Below are 24,331 nucleotides of genomic sequence, written 5' to 3'. Positions count from 1 at the left end.
AACTCAAGTTTTCAGTGTTAACTAGTATTGCAGCTCAAATATTTTAGAAAAAATAAAAAATATATTATTTTTATTTACAAAATACATACACATACATATACACTTTGAACATTCTTTTATTCATTGCATAAAATAATTTATGTACTTATTTTCTCAATTAAAATGTATTAATGGACACCTCAGTGTCAGATTTATCTTCTTGAAATAATTAAGTTTCTTAGTGTATCTCTGATATGTTTATAGAAACCACTAAGACAAGATTAATTAAGTTACAGTTTGTAATGCATTACCTCATTTGGGATAATAATATATAATTAGTTGACTTAATGGACATTTTTAATCTATATTCCTAATGAAAAAAAGACTATAATTGAAACTGACATTTTAGTCAAAATGTCATTTAAAAGTTTTGCAGACTACTACCAGAGTTGATGGACATTGTTTCTAAGTATGTTCTCAGATGAAGAAATGTTGTAGTGAAGAGAATTCTGAGCATTATCCCAGGTTTAGGAAATTATGTGTTAGGAAATATCATTGCAGTCTGGAAAACTGGTCTTCTTAAACATGGACTTGTAATAATTCATTATACATGCATATATCATATTTCGTCCCCATATTCAATCAGAGACGATCTATATTTGTTGAGTTCATATATGATCAACCATCCACTGAAGCACTAACTATAATCAGCATCAGTTTGAAAAGGGGCTATAAAAAAGGAGACCTTCTTTTAAAGAAGGATTTGAGGACATCAAATCACATACAATGTTCACAAATATAACATAAAGCAAATTTCTCTATAAAGCACAAAGAATTCTTTATAAAAACACAACCAGGGGCTGATTACTTTATCACTCATATTTTTTCTATTATATTCTAGAATCAATTGCAGTCTTCTCTAATACAAAAAGGTGAAGAACACATTTTCAAAGAGGTATGTGCAGACAGGTACAATGTTCACATTCCATGTACAGCCATGGTGTGCATTTAAGTATAAAACCAAGCTATACTGAATCTTTGCATTATTTATATAGTTATAGATTAGGAGTTTTAGATGTCATTCTGTATTTTACTCTAATTAAATACATCAATAAGATTTCAATGATGAATCCATAGTTACTATTACAATATCTAAAAGCAGAAAAATTCGTTTTCTACTAAAACCTTTCTTACAAATAGTTACAGAAATTTGTGAACATTTTTTTCATTTGCCATTGATCATTTCAAAGCTGACATGAAATCACTTCTTTTTGTTAAACTATTCAGAAATGTAGATAATTTCAGATGTAGATAAGTTCAGAATTTACATAACATATTCAAATACATGCAATATAATATTTTTAAAATTTGAAATTCACAACATACCCAATATAAACAATATGTTTACGTTGCTCAGAAAGCACTCATCCATTTATTTTAAAGGATCTGTAACAACAGTTTTGGTTGACAAAGAAAATTGTTTTTTATTGCCCACTAGAAATATGTTTTGCCATATTCTAGGAAGAAACTACAAAGTTTAATGGAGAAAGGATAGCATCTTCAACAAATGGTGCTGGGAAAACTGGAAATCCATATGCAACAAAATGAAACTGAATCCCTTTCTTTCGCCATGCACTAAAGTTAACTCAAAATGGATCAAGGAGCTTGATATCAAATCAGAGACATGGCATCTGATAGAAGAAAAAGTTGGCTACGACCTACATACTGTGGGGTCGGGCTCCAAATTCCTCAATAGGACACCCATAGCACAAGAGTTAATATCTAGAATCAACAAATGGGACTTACTCAAACTAAAAAGTTTTTTCTCAGCAAAAGAAACAATAAGAGGTAAATAGGGAGCCTACATCATGGAAACAAATCTTTACTCCTCACACTTCAGATAGAGCCCTAATATCCAGAGTATATAAAGAACTCAAAAAATTAGACAATAAGATAACAAATAACCCAATCAACAAATGGGCCAAGGAACTGAACAGACACTTCTCAGAGGAGGACATACAATCAATCAACAAGTACGTGAAAAAATGCTCACCATCTCTAGCAGTCAGAGAAATGCAAATCAAAACCACCCTAAGATACCATCTCACTCCAGTAAGATTGGCAGCCATTATGAAGTCAAACAACAACAAGTGTTGGCGAGGATGTGGGGAAAAGGGTACACTTGTACATTGTTGGTGGGACTGCAAATTGGTGCAGCCAATTTGGAAAGCAGTATGGAGATTTCTTGGAAAGCTGGGAATGGAACCACCATTTGACCCAGCTATTCCCCTTCTGGTCTATTCCCTAAAGACCTAAAAAGAGCATGCTACAGGGATACTGCTACATCAATGTTCATAGCAGCACAATTCACAATAGCAAGACTGTGGAAGCAACCTAGATGCCCTTCAATAGACGAATGGATAAAAAAAAAATGTGGCATTTATACACAATGCAGTATTACTCTGCATTAAAAAAATGACAAAATCATAGAATTTGGAGGGAAATGGATGGCATTAGAGCAGATTATGCTAAGTAAAGCTAGCCAATCCCTAAAAAACAAATGCCAAATGTCTTTGTTGATATAAGGAGAGTAACTAAGAACACAGTAGGGAAGAAGAGCATGAGAAGAAGACTAACATTAAACAGGGATGAGAGGTGGGAAGGAAAGGGAGAAAGAAGGGAAACTGCATGGAAATGGAAGGAGACCCTCAGGGTTATACAAAATTACATACAAGAGGAAGTGAGGGGAAAGGGAAAAATAATACAAGGGGGAGAAATGAATTACAGTAGAGGGGGTAGAGAGAGAAGAGGGGAGGGGAGGGGAGGGGAGGGGGGATAGTAGAGGATAGGAAAGGCAGCAGAATACAATAGACATGAGTATGTCAATATGTAAATCAATGGAAGTGTAACTGATGTGATTCTGCAATCTGTATACGGGGTAAAAATGGGAGTTCATAACCCACTTGAATCAAAGTGTGAAATATGATATATCAAGAACTATGTAATGTTTTGAACAACCAATAAAAAAAGAAAAATAAATAAATAAAAATAAAATTAAACAACATTGCTTGTGCAATTTTATCTAAGAGGGGTGTATATGTATGTGTAAATATGTATATATATATATATATATATATGTTATATATATGCATATATATATATGCATACCAATATTGCTATAATAAAGAGATTTCCTAAGTTATAACTCTGTAATGAGAAAAATGTACTTGCAAAACAATCTTATAAAAATATTTTTAAATAAAAAACTTATAGAATTTTAATAAGGTTGATGTTTGAAATGATTTGTTCTCAGAAATTGCTTTCATATATTCTTCAATTTAATAAAATCAGAGAGAAACACCTCTGCTATGGTAGAATTATGTACACAGTTGTCAAGAGCTGATAAGATGACGCCTGCTAAGTGAACTCTGCCAAAATTAATTGAGCAAGAAGCAGCTACCAATTTGAAAGGCCAGCTGCAAGAATATATGAAAGAATGAGGGAGGATGTGCTAAGTGTACATGTCACAGAGACTGGGGATATCCAATTAATATTTTCTCATATTAAAAAACATGAAGCAGTTGATGTTTCTAGTGATGTTTTAAATACCAGTGATATTAATTCAGAATAATTGTTGTCATTATCGGTACATTCTCTTGCATAGACAATCAGGGTGAATTTCAAAATTTTGTAATTTAAATGTGAAATAAAATAACTAAGAGACCAACTACAGTAGCTTTCTAAATTAATACCCAGGATTATGAAAATGATTCAGCCACTAAGAATGTACAAACAATGAATATTTTAAATCTGAAAAAATTAGTCAATAGGAAAAATAAAGAATGATTTTTAAAAATTCCATTCAAAGGTAAAATACAGAATGCACACACACACACACACACACACACACACACACACACACACACACACCCCTCCTTGGAGAAAAGAAGAAATAGAGAAAAAATAAAGAAGAAATTATCTAGAGACACACCATGGGTTATCATGTCTACTAAATTTTATTCTCACCAATATTTTCTTCCTATGGATAATCATATTTAAGTTGATATATAAATTAATAAGTCCACAGAGGTATAATCACTTTTATAAATGAAACACAAATTGCACAAATTTTTATATCCATTCTTCAAATATTTACCTTAAATTGAAGAATGAAAATGTGACTTCTGTCAAACACTTAAGGAGATATCAAAGTCTTCCTTATCTTTCATCTTTATTTATTTTTCCCCACTTTTGGGGACAAAAGATACAGAAACCAATAAAAACTACCTGCAATTGTGAAACTGATTAACTCATCTCAGAAGCCATAATAATTTTCTTATTATCATCAGGGCAGTTTGAAATAATTACAGTGTCAATAATGTAATAAAGGAGAATCTTAAGTAAAAATTACTTGTACTTCACTGATTCATACTAACCAAGGACAAAAAAAAATAGATTGAAGTAGATTTATAGCTTTCTTTACTAACTTTTCAATCAAGTACAAAAATATTTTACTGAAAATATCTACTGGTATTTTGCCTGAGAAAATTTATGTAGTAGTACAAAGGAATACTGTAATATTGATCAGTTAGCTGCACACATATGCACAGAAGCATGCTTATAGCCTTAAACCATTCTATCAGATGTCAACTATCCTAATAAAACACCATATTACTTCCATAGTCTTAGATTATAGGAATTTCTTAGCCAGTGTACATCTCTACTGCTAGATAAGAAAGTTTAATTAATGATCAATAGTATTCACATCTAAAAATCAAATTTTGTTTTTATATCAAGCATTAGGAAAGAATTTAGCAAAAATATTTATATTCACTTTCTTATAGTTCAAATTGATTTGATCCAAATATGAATAAAAAGCTACAATTTTTTTGAAATTGATACGGTTGGTAGAATTGAAAGTCCTTCACAGCTCTACTTCCTTCTGTCATTTTAAGAAGACAAAGGTGGCCTCTCTTCACTGGTCAGTACATTCTTTATCACAGAAGATGCAGACCATTAGCTCAAAAGCCTAGTAGTTCCAAAACCAAACTTTTACACATTTAGTTGCTTCAAATAGAGACCTGATAATCATAATTTTTATATTCTGGGCATCAACCTACTACTATTGCCCTTTGGGATCCCTAATGATACCACTGGTTACCTTGATGGGTCCTGATTCACTGAATGCTCAAGTATAACACCAGGGAAGCACGCCAGGCAAGTGTAGACTAGAAAGTAAGAAGCTTTATTTAAAGGAGAGTAAAACAGACTTCTCTGGGTGGAATCGGAGGGATGAGGAAGTCCCATCCTTTTTATATCTGAAGTTTTCTTTGTCCCTCTGCATTCCTCTCCTTTATCTGGTTTATTTTCCTTCATCCTGAATGTGATGGGGGATGTAGGTGGGAAGGCCAAAAGGTGGGAAACAGGTGAGCTGATGGGGCTGAGGAGGAGTGATGGGGCAAGAAGGGAGCCCAGGGCAAATTAATTAGTAATCCCTTATTTGCTAAGAGTTGCTTCATTAACAGTTCTTTAGGATGGGCAGTATAGGCTGGGCTTTGGGGACATTAACATTTCAGTCTCCTGGGTGCAGTTTCTGATTTCCTGGACTCAAATCAGACTCCATTTTTTTTTCTATCCGACGTGATATCAGACCTACTACACTAAGTACCTATCTTTAAATCTGGCTTCACTATCTCCCAGCTGCATTGCTTCACCATATTGGGAACATATCAAAGCCTTCTCTACAATTCACCTCTTTTCCACATGGTCTCTGGGCCGTGGTTCTTCAGCTTTTGACAGTTCTGATGTGAGGGTTTTCCTTTTGCATGGCATCCTAAACATACCAAATAAAACTCATTTAGGGCTACTGCCCCCACTTGACTATATGTTTCTCCTTGGTCAGCCATAAAATCTTTAAACTTGCTGTACCTTCACAAGTTTTAAGAAATTACATAAATTTTAAAAGTATTTCATACCATGACAAGCTAATAGCATAGAATTTTTTGAGTGGCTGAATGAAAATAAGAATGAAGAAAACCTATAAAACCAGCAATAATGAAAATGCCAACTAACAGAAACTCAAAAATTACTTAATATCTGGAAAACAGTTGAACTATTTTCTCTAAATTTAAACATATAGTTACCGTACAACCTAAAAATGCCAGTCTTGTGTACTTTCTGTAGGAATTAAACATAGAAATTAAAATATAAATCCTATACAATAAAAATCATGAATATCATAGAAATAATCATAAAAGTGAAATAATTTTCATATCCTCAAATGAGTGGACATCTTATTTTACTCATAACAAATTTTGAAACATTTGTATAAAGGTCACTACTCAGAAAGAAAAACTAATGAGCTATGAAATCATGTAATACTTGAATGAATCTCAAAAATACTACACTAAGTAAAAGAAGACAATCTCAAAGTTTATGAATGTATTATGATACTTTTATATAATGCTCTTGAAGAGAGAAGTTATGATGACAAGATCAGGGCAACAGTTACTATGTTTTGAGATAAGGAAAGGATTGATTACATAGGGGTAGTCTGTAGGAATTTGGGGGTGATGAAATGCAGTTTATTAATTGTAATGGAGCTTACACAAATATATACATGGCATATAACTGTTCAACTATGTAGTCAATTGATATGCTACATTAAAAAGTTAAGATTAAAAAAAAAATTTGTGAAAATCATGGTGGTGCACAGCTGTAATCACACTGACTTGGAAGGCTGAGGCAGGAGGATCACAAGTTTGAGGCCAGCCTCAACAAGTTAGTAAGATCCTAATCAATTTAGCAAGATGAAAAAAATAAAAATAAGAAAGGGCTGGGGATGTAGCTCAGGAATTCCATGCCTGGTTTAAAAAAGATTACACTGAAAGACAATGCAAAGTTGTTTTTTTTTTTTTTCTAGGATTTTATTTGTTTTTAGTACTTGGAGTGTTAGTACTAGTGTTAGTACTACTCAAATACTCTACCATTGAGCTATATTTCCAGCCAACTAAGTATTCTTAAAATTACATTTATAACATATCTTTTCCTCAAACTTTGAATTTCTCTTCCACAACATGGAAGCAACTAAACTGTCGAAATATTACACTATTATTATGATTATATTTTTATTGGACATTATGATTGTTAAATTTGGTATCAGCCCTAAAGTTTAAAATTCCATGAAATCTTTCATTAAATTTAAACTTAATTATCACACAATATATTATTTTCAGCATGTCAATTTTTTAACCTATATACACTTTCTGATTTTATTATTTTTATAGTTAATTTTTCTGAAAAATTATTTTCTATAATTCAATAATCAAGTTTTCCTCCTGATCTAATTTTTTTCAAAACAATAATATATCATGGAGAATTTTTTTCTCACCTAGATTATTGAAGGAAATATTTAACTGTTTTCCCTGGTCTATGCTTGCTTTCATCCCTCTTATAATTGTCTCTTACCTCAGCAGCTAGAATTCTCAAACATAGCAAAACATCTTATGACTCAGCTCAAAACTCTACTAGTGGCTATTTCAAGGTCAAAATTAGAGTCTTCAAGGTGATCCCTAAGGACCTCTCTCTCATTGATTTTTCTGACACCATTCGATAAAACTTCCACTATTCTCATTGTATTCCACACATGTTCTTATCTTAGGAACAATGCATGAGCTGATTTTTTGTCTAGAATTTTTTTCCCCAAACACCTGCAATGTCTAATTGCCTTAGATCTTCTAAATCTTATGGAAATAAAAAAGAAGCAAAACTAAAACCATTATCCCCATGAAATGTCTCATTTAGATCTCTGAAGGAAGATCTTTAATGTCTTTCACAGATGTTAAAATTGTAAAAGTCTATGGGGATCTGGGATTGTGGCTCAGTGGCAGAGTGCTTGTCTCACATGTGTGGGGCACTGAGTTTGATCCTTAGCAACACATAAAAATAAATAAATAAAAGTATTGTGTCCATCTAAAATTTAAAAAAAATAAATTAAAAAAAAGTCTATGGGATATAACAGTGGAAATATTTTAATATACTTAATATTTTATGTGCTTTATCTGGAGAAACCAAATTGTGTGAAGAAGATTGGATATACCTTCTATTTCTCCATTAATTTTTCTCTGAACAAGAGAAGAAATAAAATTAAATTAATATTTTCTTTTTGGGGTTAACATAATAAAAATTATTCTTATTAAGTTTGAACTTCTAATAAACTATTAAGTCAGTATAAGTTTGTCCCATTCAACATATGAGATGCTTATTCAAAAGACTCAATATTTATCTGTAATTAAAATTTAAATGCACTTTACTTTTATTTTTTAATTATAGGATTTCTAATAGAATGCTTCAAATTCTTTGACACCATGAACTCTATTAGGCATTATATTGCAAGAAATATGGTAATAACCAATTTTTTATTCCAAAAGTAAACACTAAAGATGCTGTTCTAATATTATGAATAATTCAGAAACATTTTTTCAACAGAATTCTGTTAGTTACAGTTTAAGTCTTTATAAAACATATTTCCACTAAGGCAAATCTAAATAGTAATATTTTCATGTATTCTGTTATCAAGTATTTTTGGTCAGTAAATCTAAAAATGGAATGAAACTCAAATAATGGAAGAAAATGTGTATTCTTTCAGGTTCATCAGAGGTATATAAACTTTCATTGATAATAAAATTCCATATTCCCTTTAAAATTGTTATTTATTATTTTTTAACATTTTGAATTTATGTTTCTCAAAGGGGCAATAGAAACACTTTTCCCTTAATACTTGTAAATACTATTCAGCAGAATAAAAAAAAATAGTCAAAAAAGCCAGAGAAATTCAAACCTCAATAAATCTCTCACTATCCTCAGAGAACTTTCTTTCTCTGCTATACATAGCTGTTTCTTCTGCCAAGCATCTGTTGAGGAAATGATGTAAGTAAAATTTCAAAAATTTTAAATCCCTAGCTGTAGCCTAAATTTAGAAATTTCCAGATTGCACTGAGACTTAAAATCATATTAAAGAAAAATTCACAAGTTTCTCCTATGTGGTATTTTAAAATTTATTTCTCATTTTAAAACTTTTTATATATTAGGGGTTTGGACTATATTTCTTTTTCAATAAATGGGTATTTTTAGAAGACTGCATGTTGATACCATCTTCCTTAAATTATACCTACTTTAATGGATCAAAAGCTAGCAACAAAAGGGTCTATGCCAGCAACTAAAATGCCACCTCAAGCCTAGCATCAGGGAGGAAAATTTGCTGACATCTTTAATCTTTAAAAATCTTTCTTCTACCCCTGGTAACCAGTGGGCTTAATATTTTTAAAATCATCAAATATTTCTGAGCTTTTTTTTTCTATCAATTAGGTATGATGAGGAATATAATAGCAATTATCATAAAGCACCAAGAATTAAATGTAAAGAATGAGTAATATACAGTGACCATGGTGCTCAGTATAGAGAAAGTATTAATAAACAATATCTATTTTTATAATCACTGTTATTTCTATTTAATGTATTAGATTTGTTTTACAATTTTTGAAGCTAGCTATCTTTGATACTAGAACAAATCTAACATATACTACTTTTTTGCATTAAAAGCATTAGAAATTTAAATATTAAATGTTAATATATAGCTACTGTATTAGCCAGTACAGAAGCACAAAAATAATTTGAAATTGCTCAGTGATTGACCTGTTGTAAATACTGATGTTATATATAAGCATGATCACAGAGTATTAACTATTAATATCTAGCATTTGAAGTATCAAACTTGTTAAATGTGCTGTCAATAGGGAAAATTTTACCTGGATGCTAAATTCACGTTGGAAGATGGATGTATTCTAGTTTTGAAAGTAAAGGTAAAGCTATAAAAAGGATAGAACATGAAATTTGTAGTAGCTAAAAATAAAATGACTGTTTATGGAGATGAATTCTGGAATCAGGGTTGCAAATTTGAATTAAGAGAAGTAGGGGAAAATCAGTGGTTTTAAGGAGTTAGAAAACTTGCTTAGCATATAACAACCAGCTTTTTACTATCTCCTGGTTTCATATCATTATAATTTAGGTTTAAGTCTGTTGTGATTTAGAAAGGTATTCACTACACAGAAATTCTGAGTATGCTACTGTTAATTCGTAAGCCAGTGTATTATGATATGAATATGAGGTGTCTCCAAAAGCTGCTGTGTATTGCAGGAATGTTCAGAAGTGATGAATTGTGAGAGCTGTAACCTAATCAGTCCATTCTAGTTGAATGAACTAACTGGATAGTAACTGAAGGCAGGTGGGTTGTGCTGGATGAGGTAGGTTACAGGGGGTATGCCCTAGAAGGAAATATCTTCCCCATTCTCCTTTCCACTTCTTGTTTCCTGCTTCAAGGCTGCCCTAAGGTGAACAACTTCTCTCTACCTCACCCTTAGAACAAAATACTCTGCCTTACCTTCAACCCTGGGGAATGGATTGGCTGTTTATGGTCTGAGACCTCCAAAACTATGATCCCAAAACAAGCTTTCCCTTCTTCAAATTATTCTTGTTGGATATTTCGTTTACTACAACACAAACCTGAGTAATACATAGAGCAAGTAAAAAGAAAATATCATTTATTATAAAATAAATGCTATGGAAAATATATTGACTAATTTTTCTCTACTTTAAGTAACAGAGTTCTTTGAATTCTTACTCAAAATGAAATGATGTGATTATATAAATTACTATTTTATTTCTAGAAAATTAACTTAGGATACTTCTAACTTCAAATATAGGGACAATGCTCTGTTTAATCCTATATTTCATAAATTATCCCAGAGAAATTTATATCTATGTGAAACACAATCAAAAAGTAGATATAAATCCTCCACTGGAGAAGAAATGTGGTGAAATATGCTATCCTTTATGCTGTTATCCTTCTCTATATAGTTCAACTGTAGATGATTGCATTTATTTACCATATATCATCTGAATTGATGATATTCCCTTATTTAATGAATAGTGAATTCTTTAGAAAAATTTGATGTTATCAGTTTTTATGCAATTTAAAAGTACTTGTTAGATTAGATGAAATATGTTTTCATTTATCCTCAAAAAACAAATGCCAGAATTGAAAGATCCTTACAAAGAAGGGTATAATGATTTGGTAACACACACACACACACACACACACACACACACACACACAAACACACACATAAAATTTACATATTTAAATGTCATTGAGGTCTTATAAACCCTGGAAGACTGAGAAAATATTTGTCAGGTGTATGTTTTTGTCTTAAAATATAGTGCATTAAGATGGTAACAAAATGGGAGATATTTTATAAATATTTTACAACAGATAAAGAAAAGAATTTCTTGTCATAAAAGCAAAGCAGTAGCAAGTGATATAAAAGAGCTACCTACATTCCATAAGCTAGTCAGTAATAGTCATATTCAATTTTTTCTGCCATTGATCTTCTTTTTATATACCCAGGGTAATGGTAAGTTTACCCATTAAGAATATTTCAAATACTAAAGTAAATATCTGGAAACTAAAGATTATATGATTAAACTTACATGTAATGGAACATTAGTAAAATTCCATGGAGAATCAAAACAGATCAAAACAAAATTTTAAAAATGTAAAATTCTATCAAGTATCTTTTTAACCATAATGCAAAACAAACAAAAAACATAGAATTTGGGATGGTAAAAGAGGCTAAGTATAGAGCACTTGCACAGCACATGTGGTATTTTTTCTGATTTCTGCATTGCAAATAAATTAATCTAGACATCAATAACAAGAACAATTTGGAAGTTGTACAAATACATGGAAATTAAACAATGTAGTTTTTAATGATCAATGTGTCAAAGAAGAATCAACAGGAAAATTTATACATTTTTTTGAAACAAATGAAAATGGAGACATAACAACACACCCTACAGGATACACCAAAAGCTGTACAGTGAAGTTTTTTTGTGAAGTTTTTCGCAAAAAATGCCCATGGGGTTGGTGGCAGGAGGAAACAAATATATAAATACTATATTAATGTCTCATAGAAGGAGAAACAAACCAAAGACAGTAGAAGGAAAGAAAAAATAATGATCAGAGTAGAGATAAAAGAAATAGAATCTTGAAAAAATAGTGTAAAACAAACAAGCAAAGAAACAGTTCAGTGAAGAGATTAAAAAAAAATAGGTAAACCCTTAGCTAGATTAGCTAAGAAAAACAGAGAAAACACAAATAAATAATATCAGAGATGAAAATGGAGAAATAACAAGTAATAGTGCATAAATACAAACAATTGTTAGCAATGACAATGAACAATTTATGCCAATACATTTGGTAGCCTAGAAGAACTTGAATACATATAGCTTACCAATGTGGACCAATGAAGAAATAGAAACCCATGAACACAACAAAAACAAGTAATAAAATTGAATCATAATCTCAGAAATTTAGGAGGCTGAGGCAGGAGGATTGCAAGTTCAAAGCCAAGGTCATCAAAAGTGAGGCACTAAGCAACAATTCAATAGGACCCTGTCTCCAAATAAAATACAAAATAAAGCTGGGGATATGTCTGAGTGATCAAGTGCTCTTGAGTTCAATCCCTGGTACATGCTTGTAAAAAAAAAAAAAAAAGAATCAAATTAAATTTTTCTTCCAATGGAAAGTTTAAAATGGGCATCATGGCATATACCTGTATTTCCATCTACTCATGAAGCTGAGGCAAGAAGATCCCAAGTCTACTCATGAAGCTGAGGCAAGAAGATCCCAAGTTCCAGGACAGTGTTGAAACTGACAGAAATTAGGACCCGTCTAAAATTTAGAACAACTTCCTTAGGCTGAGAGAGCTAAAAGCCCTGGCCTGAGAGGCCCTGGGAAACTGGAATTAGAGATTGTCCCCTGCCCCACTTGTCTATCACAAGATAACTAAATATGTATATTTCCTCCTTTCTTTCTCACTTTCCTGCCTCTTCCTTTAAAAAGCTATCCTCACTTTCAAAACCTCCCTAGATGTAATCTTTGAAACAAAAAACAAACAAACAAAAGTTTCTTCTATCTTTCTTCAACACTGGCTCTAAGGGACTATGAGAGTGCTTGCCCAGCATATATTCAATTGCTAGTACCCCAAAAGAAAATAATGAATGAATGAATGAATAAATAAATAAATAAATAAAGCTGGCTTTGAGTAAAGCCTATCACCCTACCTAGTCTCTTCCTCCAGGCATATTAGTACCACAGAGTAACAGCCTTAGTGTCTTACTGAGACCCAGACTCAACAATAAAAAACAAAAGAAAACCAAAAGCAAATATAAAAACAACAAATTGGCAACTAGAGTTGTATTCTATGGTAGAATGCTGCTAAGTTCCATTTCTTGTATAAAAGATAAAAACAAACAACAACAACAAAGCCTAGGTTCAGACAGCCTTACTGCTAAGGTCTGCCAAATATTTAATACAGAAGTAATACTAATTCTTCTTAATTTGTTCCAGAAATAGAATTGGAAAAAAACTTCCAAACCATCCTATGATGCCAGCATTACCCTTTCACTGAAACCATATAAGGATATAAACAAAGTAACACAAATTGAACAAAGCACACAAAACCCCAAAACAAAACCAAAAAACTGCAAGCCAATACTGATGAACACAAGGAAAAAATCCTCAACAAAAAACATAGAAACTGAATCCAACAGCATGTTAAAAATATTATTCACTATCATCAATGTGATTCATATCAAGAATGAAAGGATTAACATATGAAAATTAATAATGGACATAAATTACATGATCATGTCAATAGATATAGAATAGGCATTTGATACAATTCACTATCCCTTCATGATAAAATTGAAGGGAAGAATATACTTCAAAATGGTAATACTATTTATAATATGCCATTGCATAACACACTGAATGAGGGAAAGCTGAAAACATTCTCTCCAATATCTGCCACAAGAGAAGGATGCCTACTTTCACCATTTTTGTTCAACCTGTGGAAGTCCTAGTTTAAGCAATTAGGAAAAAGAAAGAAATCTAGAATGAGAAAATTAGTCAATTGTTTTGATTTTGGGTTTGAGCCCTAGCACCACAAAATCTACTCTTGCAGGTGATAAGATCTTATACATTTTTTTAATTCCATCAAAAACTATTAGAAATATTGAATAAATTCATTACAATTGCAGTACCATGAAATCTACAAATTCACAATGTCATATATCATTTTACCTAATGAAGTATAACTATGATCAAAAAGACAAAAATTAATAAGCACTGGCTAGGATGCAGAGAAAAGGGAACCCTTGCACAATTTTGGTGGAAATTTAAATTAATGTAGTCATTTGGAAAACAGTATGGAGGTAATTCAAAAAATTAAAAATAGAATTACCATATGATACATTAGTTCCACTGCTGGATATATATCTACTGGAGATAAATCCATATGTGGAAGAGACATCTATACTCCTGTTTCATTGAAAGACTATTTCCAATAGACAAGAAATACAAACAACCTAAAGGTCTAACCATAAACTGATGAATAGATAAATAAAAAGTGGCATACATACACAAAGGAATAAAAGTGAGCCATAAAGAGAATAAAATTCTGTCATTTGTAACAACATGGATGGAACTAGAGATTGGTATGTTAAGTGGAATAAGACTGACACAGAAAGATAAGTACTGCAAGATCTCTCTCATATGTGGAATTGAAAAAATTGGTCTCATAGAAGTTGAGAGTAGAATGGTGGTTACCAATGCCAGGCAGAGCAAGAGAAAGGGAGAAATGTGAAATGTTGTTCAGTGGGTAATAATCCCAGATGGGAGAAAGAGCTCTTGTGTGTTTTTGTATAGTAGGGTGAATATAGATAACAATAATATAATAAATGTTTTAAAAAGCTAGAAAAGAAATTTTGAAAGATTTTAACATGAATAAATGATGGGCATTTAAGGAGATAAGTAAGTTTTACTAGATTAAATATTATACAATATGTACAATATCAAAATATCATGTTATCCCATTAACATATGTAATTTGGGGGAGGTACCAGGGATTGAACTCAGGGTCACCTGACCACTCAGCCACATCCCAGCCCTATTTTGTATTTACCTTAAAACAGGATCTAATTAAGTTGCTTATTGCCTCGCTTTTTGCTGAGGCTAACTTTGAACTCGTTTTCCTCCTGCCTCAGCCTCCCAAGCAGCTGGGATTACAGGCATACACCACAGTGCCCAGCTTCAATTATTGTTTCTATGTACAAGTGAAAATAAATTTAAAATAGTAAAAAATTGGGTGGAGCAAAATGTTTATTTTGAAATAATTTTACATTTCATTGCTGATAGGCAGCCAAATAATAAATATTCTATGAACAAATCTTGAAAAGGTTAAGAAGGTAATAACTATTTTTTTTTCTTTTGGCAGTACTGGGGATTGAAAATACTAGGCAAATTCTACCACTAGTCTTCATTCCTAATCCTTTTATTTTTATTAGAGACAGGGACTCACTAATTTGCCCAGGATGGCCCTCAACTTGTGATCCTTGATGCTCCTGCTTCAGCCTCCCAAGTGGCTGGGATTACAGGCATGTGCCATTGTGCCTGGCTAACAGAGCAATATTTAAAAATTAATATCGGATATTCTGTCACAAGGGATTTTTACCTCTAAAATAAACAGTTGCATGACCTATGTTTATGTTATACATCACATAAATATATATCTTTTTATATGTGTGTAAACATGTCTCATTCTCTTTATATACATATAAACAGATACAGACTCACACATACATGCATACATGCAAATTCACAAGCATTTCTTTCAGTTAAAATCTCTTCACAAAATAATTTCAGTGCTCTGTGTCCCAAATTTAGAACACAATGAATAATTAAGGAATATTATAGAACCAATTGCATGTTTTTAGTTATTTTTTTATTTCTTACCATATTAAATAATACTATTTATTTTAGAAGTAGTGTATCTACTGAGGGTAATGAACATTTTAGTCAGCTTTTTCGCTATTGTGACTAAAAGATCTGACCAGAATAATTTTAGGTGCAAAATTTTATTTGGCAACTCACGGTTTTCAGAGGTATCAATCCAGAGACAGTAGGCTCCATTCATCTGGGCCCAAGGTAAGGCTGAACATCAAGGCAGAAGAGTGTTCCAGAGGGAAACAGCTCACATGATGATCAGTAAGCTGAGAGAGACTCCACTCTCTAGTTACAAAATATATACCCCACAGCCCCACCCCCAATGAACCACTTCCTCCAGCCACACCCCACCTGCCTCCAGTTACCACTCAGTCAATCCCATCAGGGATCAATTTACTGATTTGTTCAAAGATTTAATCCAACCATTTGTCCTCCAAACCTTACATTGTCTCACACATGAATTTTGGGGGGATACCACATCTAAACCATAACAATGAGTTAAGCAAAACTGTTGCCAAAGCAAATAAAACATGGGGATTACTATCCTCTAGGAGCAATTGCTTGCCTGCACACAGGCTTGACAGGTTTAAGAAACTTAAGTTCTATGTAGTCCTGTCTCTTAAGGGTAATTTGTCAAATTATAGTCTACTGTCATGTATATCTTAAAACAAAAAATAAATGCATATTTTAAAATTGAAGATTAATATGCTTAATGCATGTATTTGTTTTAGAAAATAGGAGAAACAAATAAAATTCTGTGAATGGTGCGCCATAAAACGTCTAAGTTCAAGTGCATTTTGTCATCAAAGCTGATATACCAGTGTTAGATAGACAAACATATAATTAGAATAAATTTGAGTGCATAAGTGACAGAAAAATAAGTTAGCCTTCTTTTCCATACTTACTTAACTGATCTGCACTTACCTGTACATCTTAATTTAATTTCTTATCTGAGACCACTTTAAGCTACTTTTAAATTTGATGAAAAATTTTACTAAATGGTGGCATAATTTGAGTTCAAAATGAATTAATCACTTGCTAATATTTATCTTTAATATGGAAGTGGTCATCTATCAGAGATCTTTTATAAAACTGCTTCTGAGCCAAAAAAAAAGAAAAAGAAAATAAATACGAAATTTATTGGGTTATTCAGGTACGACTGACCACGATAAAGCAAGTTGTAAAAATGTGGAATTTCTTATCACTCTAATCAAATCAACAAGTTCAAGACATCAAGTATGGCTCTATCTATTAAAAGGGTTATGACAGATTAGTAATTTTGTATAATGGCTCTATAACTAGCCTGTAAAAGTTCAATGTTATGGAGAATCAACAAACAAAATAGAATAAGGAATTTTCCTGTCCAGAAAAAGTATTAGTATTCATAAGTTCAACCTTCTATTTTCATTTTCAAGTTTTTATACTAAATAAAAATCACAGCCATATGTTCAAAAATGTTCTTGTATACAAAAAAAAGTTTATGAGTTTTCTCCATAAAACACATTTCAGAGTCCCAAGATGGAGTAATTAGAGAGATGTTTCTGCATAGAATTCTATAAATTGTCACACCTGTTTAGTTGAACAAAAATTGAAAATATGCAGCCTTCAGCAGAATTCAAGAACTCATTAAAAGACATACTTCACCAGCAGAAATTACTTAATATAAGAAACACATCAGTCATTTTTAGGCAGTCATCAAATGATTTTTAAATCACTGAAACTGGCAAATCAGAAGTGGAAAATTATCACAATTATATAAGCAGTATTACTTTGATGTAAAGAACATCTGTCACCAATGATAGCCAATTCAAATTCTACAAGGGGGGGGCATTGGGGCTTTCAATATTACAAGGCTAAAAATAGGTATGATATATTTTTTTCACTTTAAAAACAAAGAAGGCAATGATGTAATATTCTTGGTATAAAAATTGAACATACTTGGATTCAAAAATAAGCAGGTATTCATATTTTCCTTATAGCCATTTTTTAAAAGACCCTGTATTTTATTTTTATTCTTAAGATATGACATATTTCTTTCAATATTTTTACAGTATTCTAACAAAACACAGACAGAGCACTGTTATTCTCTCTATAATAGTGTATGATGCTCAAGTATAAGCCTTTGCCTCAAGATGAAAAAAAAATTGCCTCATACCTATTCTTAAGTACATTCATCAGAATAGAATCAAACTTTGAAATCCCTTTTAGATTAAGAACATCCTCACTATTTCTTCCTGTCTTCATTATCAAACATTTATTCAAAACCTTGTATGTGCTACTGGATATGGCTGTAAATCTGAATAGATCACGGACCTGGTTGTCAAGGACTTTGTAAATCAGTAAGAAGAGTTAAGGAGGTAGATTTAAAGAAGTAAAGAAAGAAAGACTTCACTTTAGAAAATATGTTAAATATGAGCAATAGTTGAGAAAATGTGAGTTTGTATGATTCATTTATTACATGATCATTAGAACTATTTGATAAGAGTGGTTGGATAGTTTAGAGAAGTTTTGAGAAATGTTTATGAGAGAGAGTAGATAGAAGACACTTAAGTAAACACTGAAATGGCAGGATCAAGGACCCTGGAAAAGACTGTGTTAGCAAAACAGAAGAACTAAACACTGGGTGAGGATTTGTGGCAAGCAATGGCAAAAGTAGCAGCACATAAAACAGATTGCTCACTATGTGTCTTTCACTGGGAAGTTTAGATAAATTGTTTCATTTGATCTTCAGAGAAACCCATGAGTTGAGTATTAACAACTCTTTTGGTTTTAGAAAACAGGAAATTAAATTTAGAGAGCTTAAATACTATTCTAAAGATCAAATATACAGGTAGAGGTGGAGATGATCTCAGAACACCAACCTATGCATTTCCAGTTGCAATACTATGTGCCCTGTAGTATTAATATACAGTGCACCTCATTCATTTTGCATAGCAGACAGGCAAGATGGATGTTATTCCCCTCGTGTTATTGAAGAAGTAGTAATCCAAGATTAGAGAGCTGAAATTAGTACATGTATGTCCTAGTGTCTCATAACCAAGCTTGTATCTCTATCCAGTCCATATTCTTTCCATTATATAACATACAAAGGAAAAAACAACTAGAGACTTTGAAAATAGAATATAACTTTTAAAAAGGTGCTTTGGCAGTACTGTGTTGAATTGTTTGACCTGGACATAATATATTTATCATACCTATCCACTTCTCTTTCTCCCTGAGTTCACACTCTTCACAGCACTCCATGTACTAAAATGTAGTCACTTAAAGATTTGAATTTGAGTTTTGAATAGTCATATAATACAGTGATGTCATCATCATTTTATAAGAAGTTTATCTTTATGCCTAATTATATATACTTAACTTTAGTTTGTCACAAATTATATTTCTATTTGAGACATCCTGTTTAGTATCATTGAAGAGTTACCTCTTTCAATGAATAAAAATAATGTTTCTGAAGACTAAGAGGGGTGGAAAGACAAAAAGGCAGACATAAAGGACAAAGTCATGCTGACATTTGTGATTCTTCATTAGCAGTACAGCTCTTTTTCAGGTGAAATCTCTTGTAGAATATTATAAAAGCTCTACATAAAAACACACATACAGAAACTTCAAAGTTTTCAAAAAGTTATCAAAACAAGGTAAAACTAGCAAGTACAAGTATTTTTTTTAAAGTTGGATAACAGAAATGATTTCATCAGAAGAACACACAGAAAAATTACTGAACTAAAATGAATAGAACCTTAGCAACTGGTGTGCGTCTACCATACATGCAACTGTACAAGAAAAAGACAAGGATATTTTGGTAGTAAAACTTGATTTAATAATAAGGGTCTAAAACTTCTCCAGTACAGTACAAAATATTACCTTACAAATCCAAGAAGCTTGGTTATTGTTACTGGTCTTAAATATTAGGATTAAGCCCTGCTACCCGGGGTGCTGAATCTTAAACACCCAAGAAACACAGAGGCAATGGTGGAAAGCAAGTTTTATTTAAGAAAGGGATAGAGGCACAGACTTCTCCAGAGAAGGGAAATCAGAGCTGGGTGCCCACAGGACATGGTTTGTCTTGCTTTTTTATAGACTCCAGAACCCCAGATCTTCTCTTTCTTATCAGTGTATATGCCTAGGGCAGGAAGAAGCAGCACAGTGGTAATCTTTTATGAAGAAAAATGCAATTCCCCAGAAGTGTTAGCAGCTTCTTGAGCTGGTATTCACCACAATAGAAGAGATACCAGAAGACAACAAAAGAAGTTTCAATTGTTTGTCAGGGTAAAGTAGGCTGGCAGAAGAAATCATTTGTTTGTTCTTGCTTCTTAGTGTTATGTTAGTTTAGATTATACTGTGTTTGATAATACAAGTCAACATCAATGAGGACAGTGATCATAATTACCAGAGAATAAAGAAGAAAACTAATACAAAATGAAATTTGACAATGTAAAGGTGATTATAATTCAGAGTAAATTTATGAAATCCTTTTTATTCAATCTCTAAGAAAACTGTATACATCTTTAAAAGTTTTAATTTTTAATTTCACAAAACATTTGCCATAAAACATAATTCCAAACTTTATAATGTTAAACTTTATAGTGAATAATACTTATAGTGTGTTTATCAGCTCATATACTAAAATATATATTTTTTCAAAAAAAATTCACTTATAAGAATGAAGCCTAGTTTAATTCTCTACCTGGCAGGGGGTTAGAGCTAGGGTTGAACTGACAGATTAATTTTCCAACCTCCATCAGAGTTGACTCTCAAAATAAGATTAGAAATGAATTATTAAAAATGAAGAAAATGATATCTGATTTAGCTCCTGCCAGCTTTTCTTTCTGTGGACAAAATTCCATTCTCCATAAATTCTACCCAGTGGTGGGGATTATGTAAATGGAAAAGTCTACTTTGCATTGGAAATCATTCTGCCTACATTTTGATTTAAACTGAATTCCTTACACTACTCTCTAGTAGTCAGATTGGATCTCCTGTTTCCTGTCGAGAATGATCCTTAAAGTCACTATACTCTGTTAATTGGTTACTTCTCCAATGCCATGTCAAGTTCTCCATTAAATCACTCATCTTGACTTGAGATCTCAGCAAGTCTTGCAAATATACCTTCCTGAATCTTGAAACTAAAATTGTACTTTGCAGCTTAATATTAAATGAAGACTGAAGAATTTATTTTCTGAACAATTACTATTTCCTACACCAAACTATTAATTGAAAGCAAGTGTCAGAAACTGTACATACATAGCTTGAAAATTTTAATGCTTCCTTGAAGTGCTAAACAATTATATTTTTAAAATAGTTTGTCAATAAATCTTATGAAGTTACAAAATTAGACTAAATCACTTTCAAATGAATGCATTAAAATATAACATTAATATATATAACATTCTTATGCCTGTAGGTTCCTGAAAGTTTTTCAAGAAATCAATAATAATGTCAAAGCCAAATAAATACATAATTTATATTTTTTATAATGTTGTTTTATGTACACTTTTGGTTGAGGCTTTGAGTCCAAGAATTATGCTGAAAGTATCTTTAATACAGTTACTAGACTGTTTATTTAAGTCCTCATCCTGTTTTTCTCAGGGTAGCACCAGATTATGCTAATGGTGTATGTAAAATAGAATTTCCAAATTGTTAATTCTCCCCAAATATCCACTTACTATTTGGCCTGGATATTTTAACCAAATGCTATTATTCATAGTTGTATTGAAATAAACAAGGATGGCTTTTAATAGATTAGAACTTTGTACTTTAAATTCTACCATGGTTTTCTCTAGGGGTATGAATATACATAATACACAGAAAACTTTTTAACATGAGTATAATCTGGCAAATGAATTGTGATAGTTTACCTCTTTTTCTAATTCCTTTTAAATACAAAGTATACTTTAACTCTCATTTAGATACAGTTTGTAGGACTGCAAAGACCTAAGAAGCCACAAAGAACTTATTTCTTTGTATCTCTGGTGGTAAGAAAAGGACACTGATCATTCTGCCCTGATGAGCACACACCAAGCTGGAATCTGTGAGTTAGTTCTATGTTATATGGGACAGAAAAATTGAGGCTGTACATTCTGAGTTTTTAGTGAGTTATCTGCAATAGAGGTTTGATCATTGACTGTATGAACAAGAGAACACGAAACTATAACTCTGAGCCAGATGAAACACTCCACCTATTTTTGTAGTAGAGGTTAAATTAAAATAGAAATGTTCACTCATTTGCATACTGTATAGCTGTTTTCATGTTTCAACAGCATAGTTAAGTTACTGGGATATAGACCGAGTATTGAACAAAGTTTAAAATATTTACGATATGGCTTCCACAGAAAAAAAAGTTTGCTCTCCCTGGGTATAAACATGCAATTATTTACATATTTGTGTCCAAATGGGTATTTCTTACTTTTAAATAAATACTTACATGTAACAAATCCAGAAGAAATCATTTACCTTTTTAATAAAAATAAGTTTTAAATTTGTTTTCTCAGAATGTTGATGATGAAATTATTTGACCTTCAACTCTGTCACTATTAATGATGCAGATCATTAGGTAAAGGGTATTTGTGATATCACTGTCTCTATAAAAGCCAAAAGATGCACATTAGCAGAAGAATCATTATAACATGTATTTTAAATGTTGATATTTATATTAGAAGATTGCTTCTTGATGATGCATGAGGTTCAAAGGCAGAGTGATTCTTATAAATCTCTTCATGAAACATGTCTTATCATTTAGATCAAATGACTGACCCAGAATTATTTTCCTTAGAACTATTTTCCTATTATTCAAAAATAGTTAATTCCAACAATAGTTTGATTTTTCCTTCAATGTGTTGAATTAAAGTGAAATTTTATAAGTTTCTCATGTTGAAGGCAAGACTTCTGGCAGAATTGAGAATGCAATTATGAATTCAGTAAAAATGCTAAAAAAATAAATGATTTGTTCATACAGTGAAATTATGCACACACAAATTTTGTTTTGAATATTATGATATAACATTTTTTAACAAATTGAGGAAAGTATTGAGCAGACAAAATTCACATTTTGATCCAAATTAGATCTGATATTTGCATCATTTGGATAAAAACTATAGTTGCAAAATATACCAATGTTAAATATACACACAGTAATGGTACTTTGTGAAAAGCTATTATTGGGGGGAAAAATGCACCATGCAGAGTGTACTTTTTTTTTCTGCTGTCAATCAATATTTGGATATCAGAAATATTTAGGCCCCTGAAGAGTAATTTTAATAATGACTCCAATGGTGAGAGAAGGGTTTTCACATTTTAATAGCAAAGTCCTCCAAATTTTGGTTGTATCTACTTCATATCTCCATCAACTCAGTCAAGTGGAAAGGTATGCAAAAGAAACAAGCAGAAATATCACTATTCTCTGGAATCTGGAAGAAATGGATTTTTTTTTTTAATGCGTACTAAAGGAGTTGTTAGGTTTCTAATGATCAATGGAGATACCACAGTCTATGGACATCTTGAAGGGGGACAGGTAAGTATTTTCAAGAAAACAGGAAGCCAAAGAGTTCAATGATTAGACAGAATGATTTAAAGACATTTTCCTTGGTGAAACATTTAACCAACAGCTAAGAATCTATTAGCATAAAAATAATATCATATCATTTCTTTAAATTAATTTGAGAAGGAATTTTTACAAATTTGCTTAAAAAAAGAAAAAAGAGATTTAGAATGGTGTTATCTAAGGAAATAATGTAGATGTAATTATGCGATGTATTTGCAAAATGTGCACAATTTCTAAAAATATTTTAGTAGTTAGAAAGAAAATATACCTTGTCATGATAAAAAAAAAAGATGTATGAACTGATGTCCAAGTTCCCTTTATATATATTTTTTTTAAAGTGAGAGTGATAGAGGGAGAGAGAGAGAGAATTTTTTTAATATTTATTTTTTAGTTATTGGCAGACACAACATCGTTGTTGGTATGTGGTGCTGAGGATCGAAACCGGGCCGCACGCACGCCAGGCGAGCGCGCTACCGCTTGAGCCACATCCCCAGCCCTCCCTTTATATTCTTGAAAGCTTACCAGTAGAATCACCTGATTGTATTCACAAAATTGACTTATAAAACTTATTCATGAATAATAATAAGTCACAGTATATAACCTCTAGCATTGATTTTTTTCAATAATAAATAAAACATTCAAATTTAATTTGAAATAATTAAGACAAAATTATTTTTTGTGTCTATGTATATGAACATAAAAATATATATGAACATATACATATGTTTGCATTTCTTACCTTTAAATTGTTCATCACATTCACAAATGAAACTATTAGCTGTAACATTGCTGCAGGTTCCGTGGATACAGATATGTGGTTGACACTGACCAAATATTTCTGAACAATTTCTACCTATAAAAATGAAAACAAAATTCCAACAACAATATGTGCATTGCATCTAAATAGC

At 31.7% G+C, this 24,331-nt stretch overlaps 1 protein-coding gene across 5 annotated transcripts in view; it reads right to left on the bottom strand.

Moving 5' to 3' along the window:
• LOC101975864 (protein eyes shut homolog) overlaps positions 1–24,331 on the bottom strand; it is a 481,285-nt gene that overhangs the window by 256,946 nt on the left and 200,008 nt on the right. For all 5 annotated transcript variants that reach the window (XM_078019824.1, XM_078019822.1, XM_078019821.1 and 2 more), the window contains one exon: positions 24,163–24,276. In XM_078019824.1, coding sequence (XP_077875950.1) covers positions 24,163–24,276 — 114 coding nt within the window. The remainder of the gene's footprint in view (positions 1–24,162; positions 24,277–24,331) is intronic.

Source organism: Ictidomys tridecemlineatus, chromosome 8, assembly GCF_052094955.1.
Source record: "Ictidomys tridecemlineatus isolate mIctTri1 chromosome 8, mIctTri1.hap1, whole genome shotgun sequence".
Lineage (NCBI taxonomy): Eukaryota > Metazoa > Chordata > Mammalia > Rodentia > Sciuridae > Ictidomys > Ictidomys tridecemlineatus.
The sequence above is the reverse complement of the archived record's forward strand: the minus strand, read 5'-3'. Positions and strand labels throughout refer to the sequence as shown.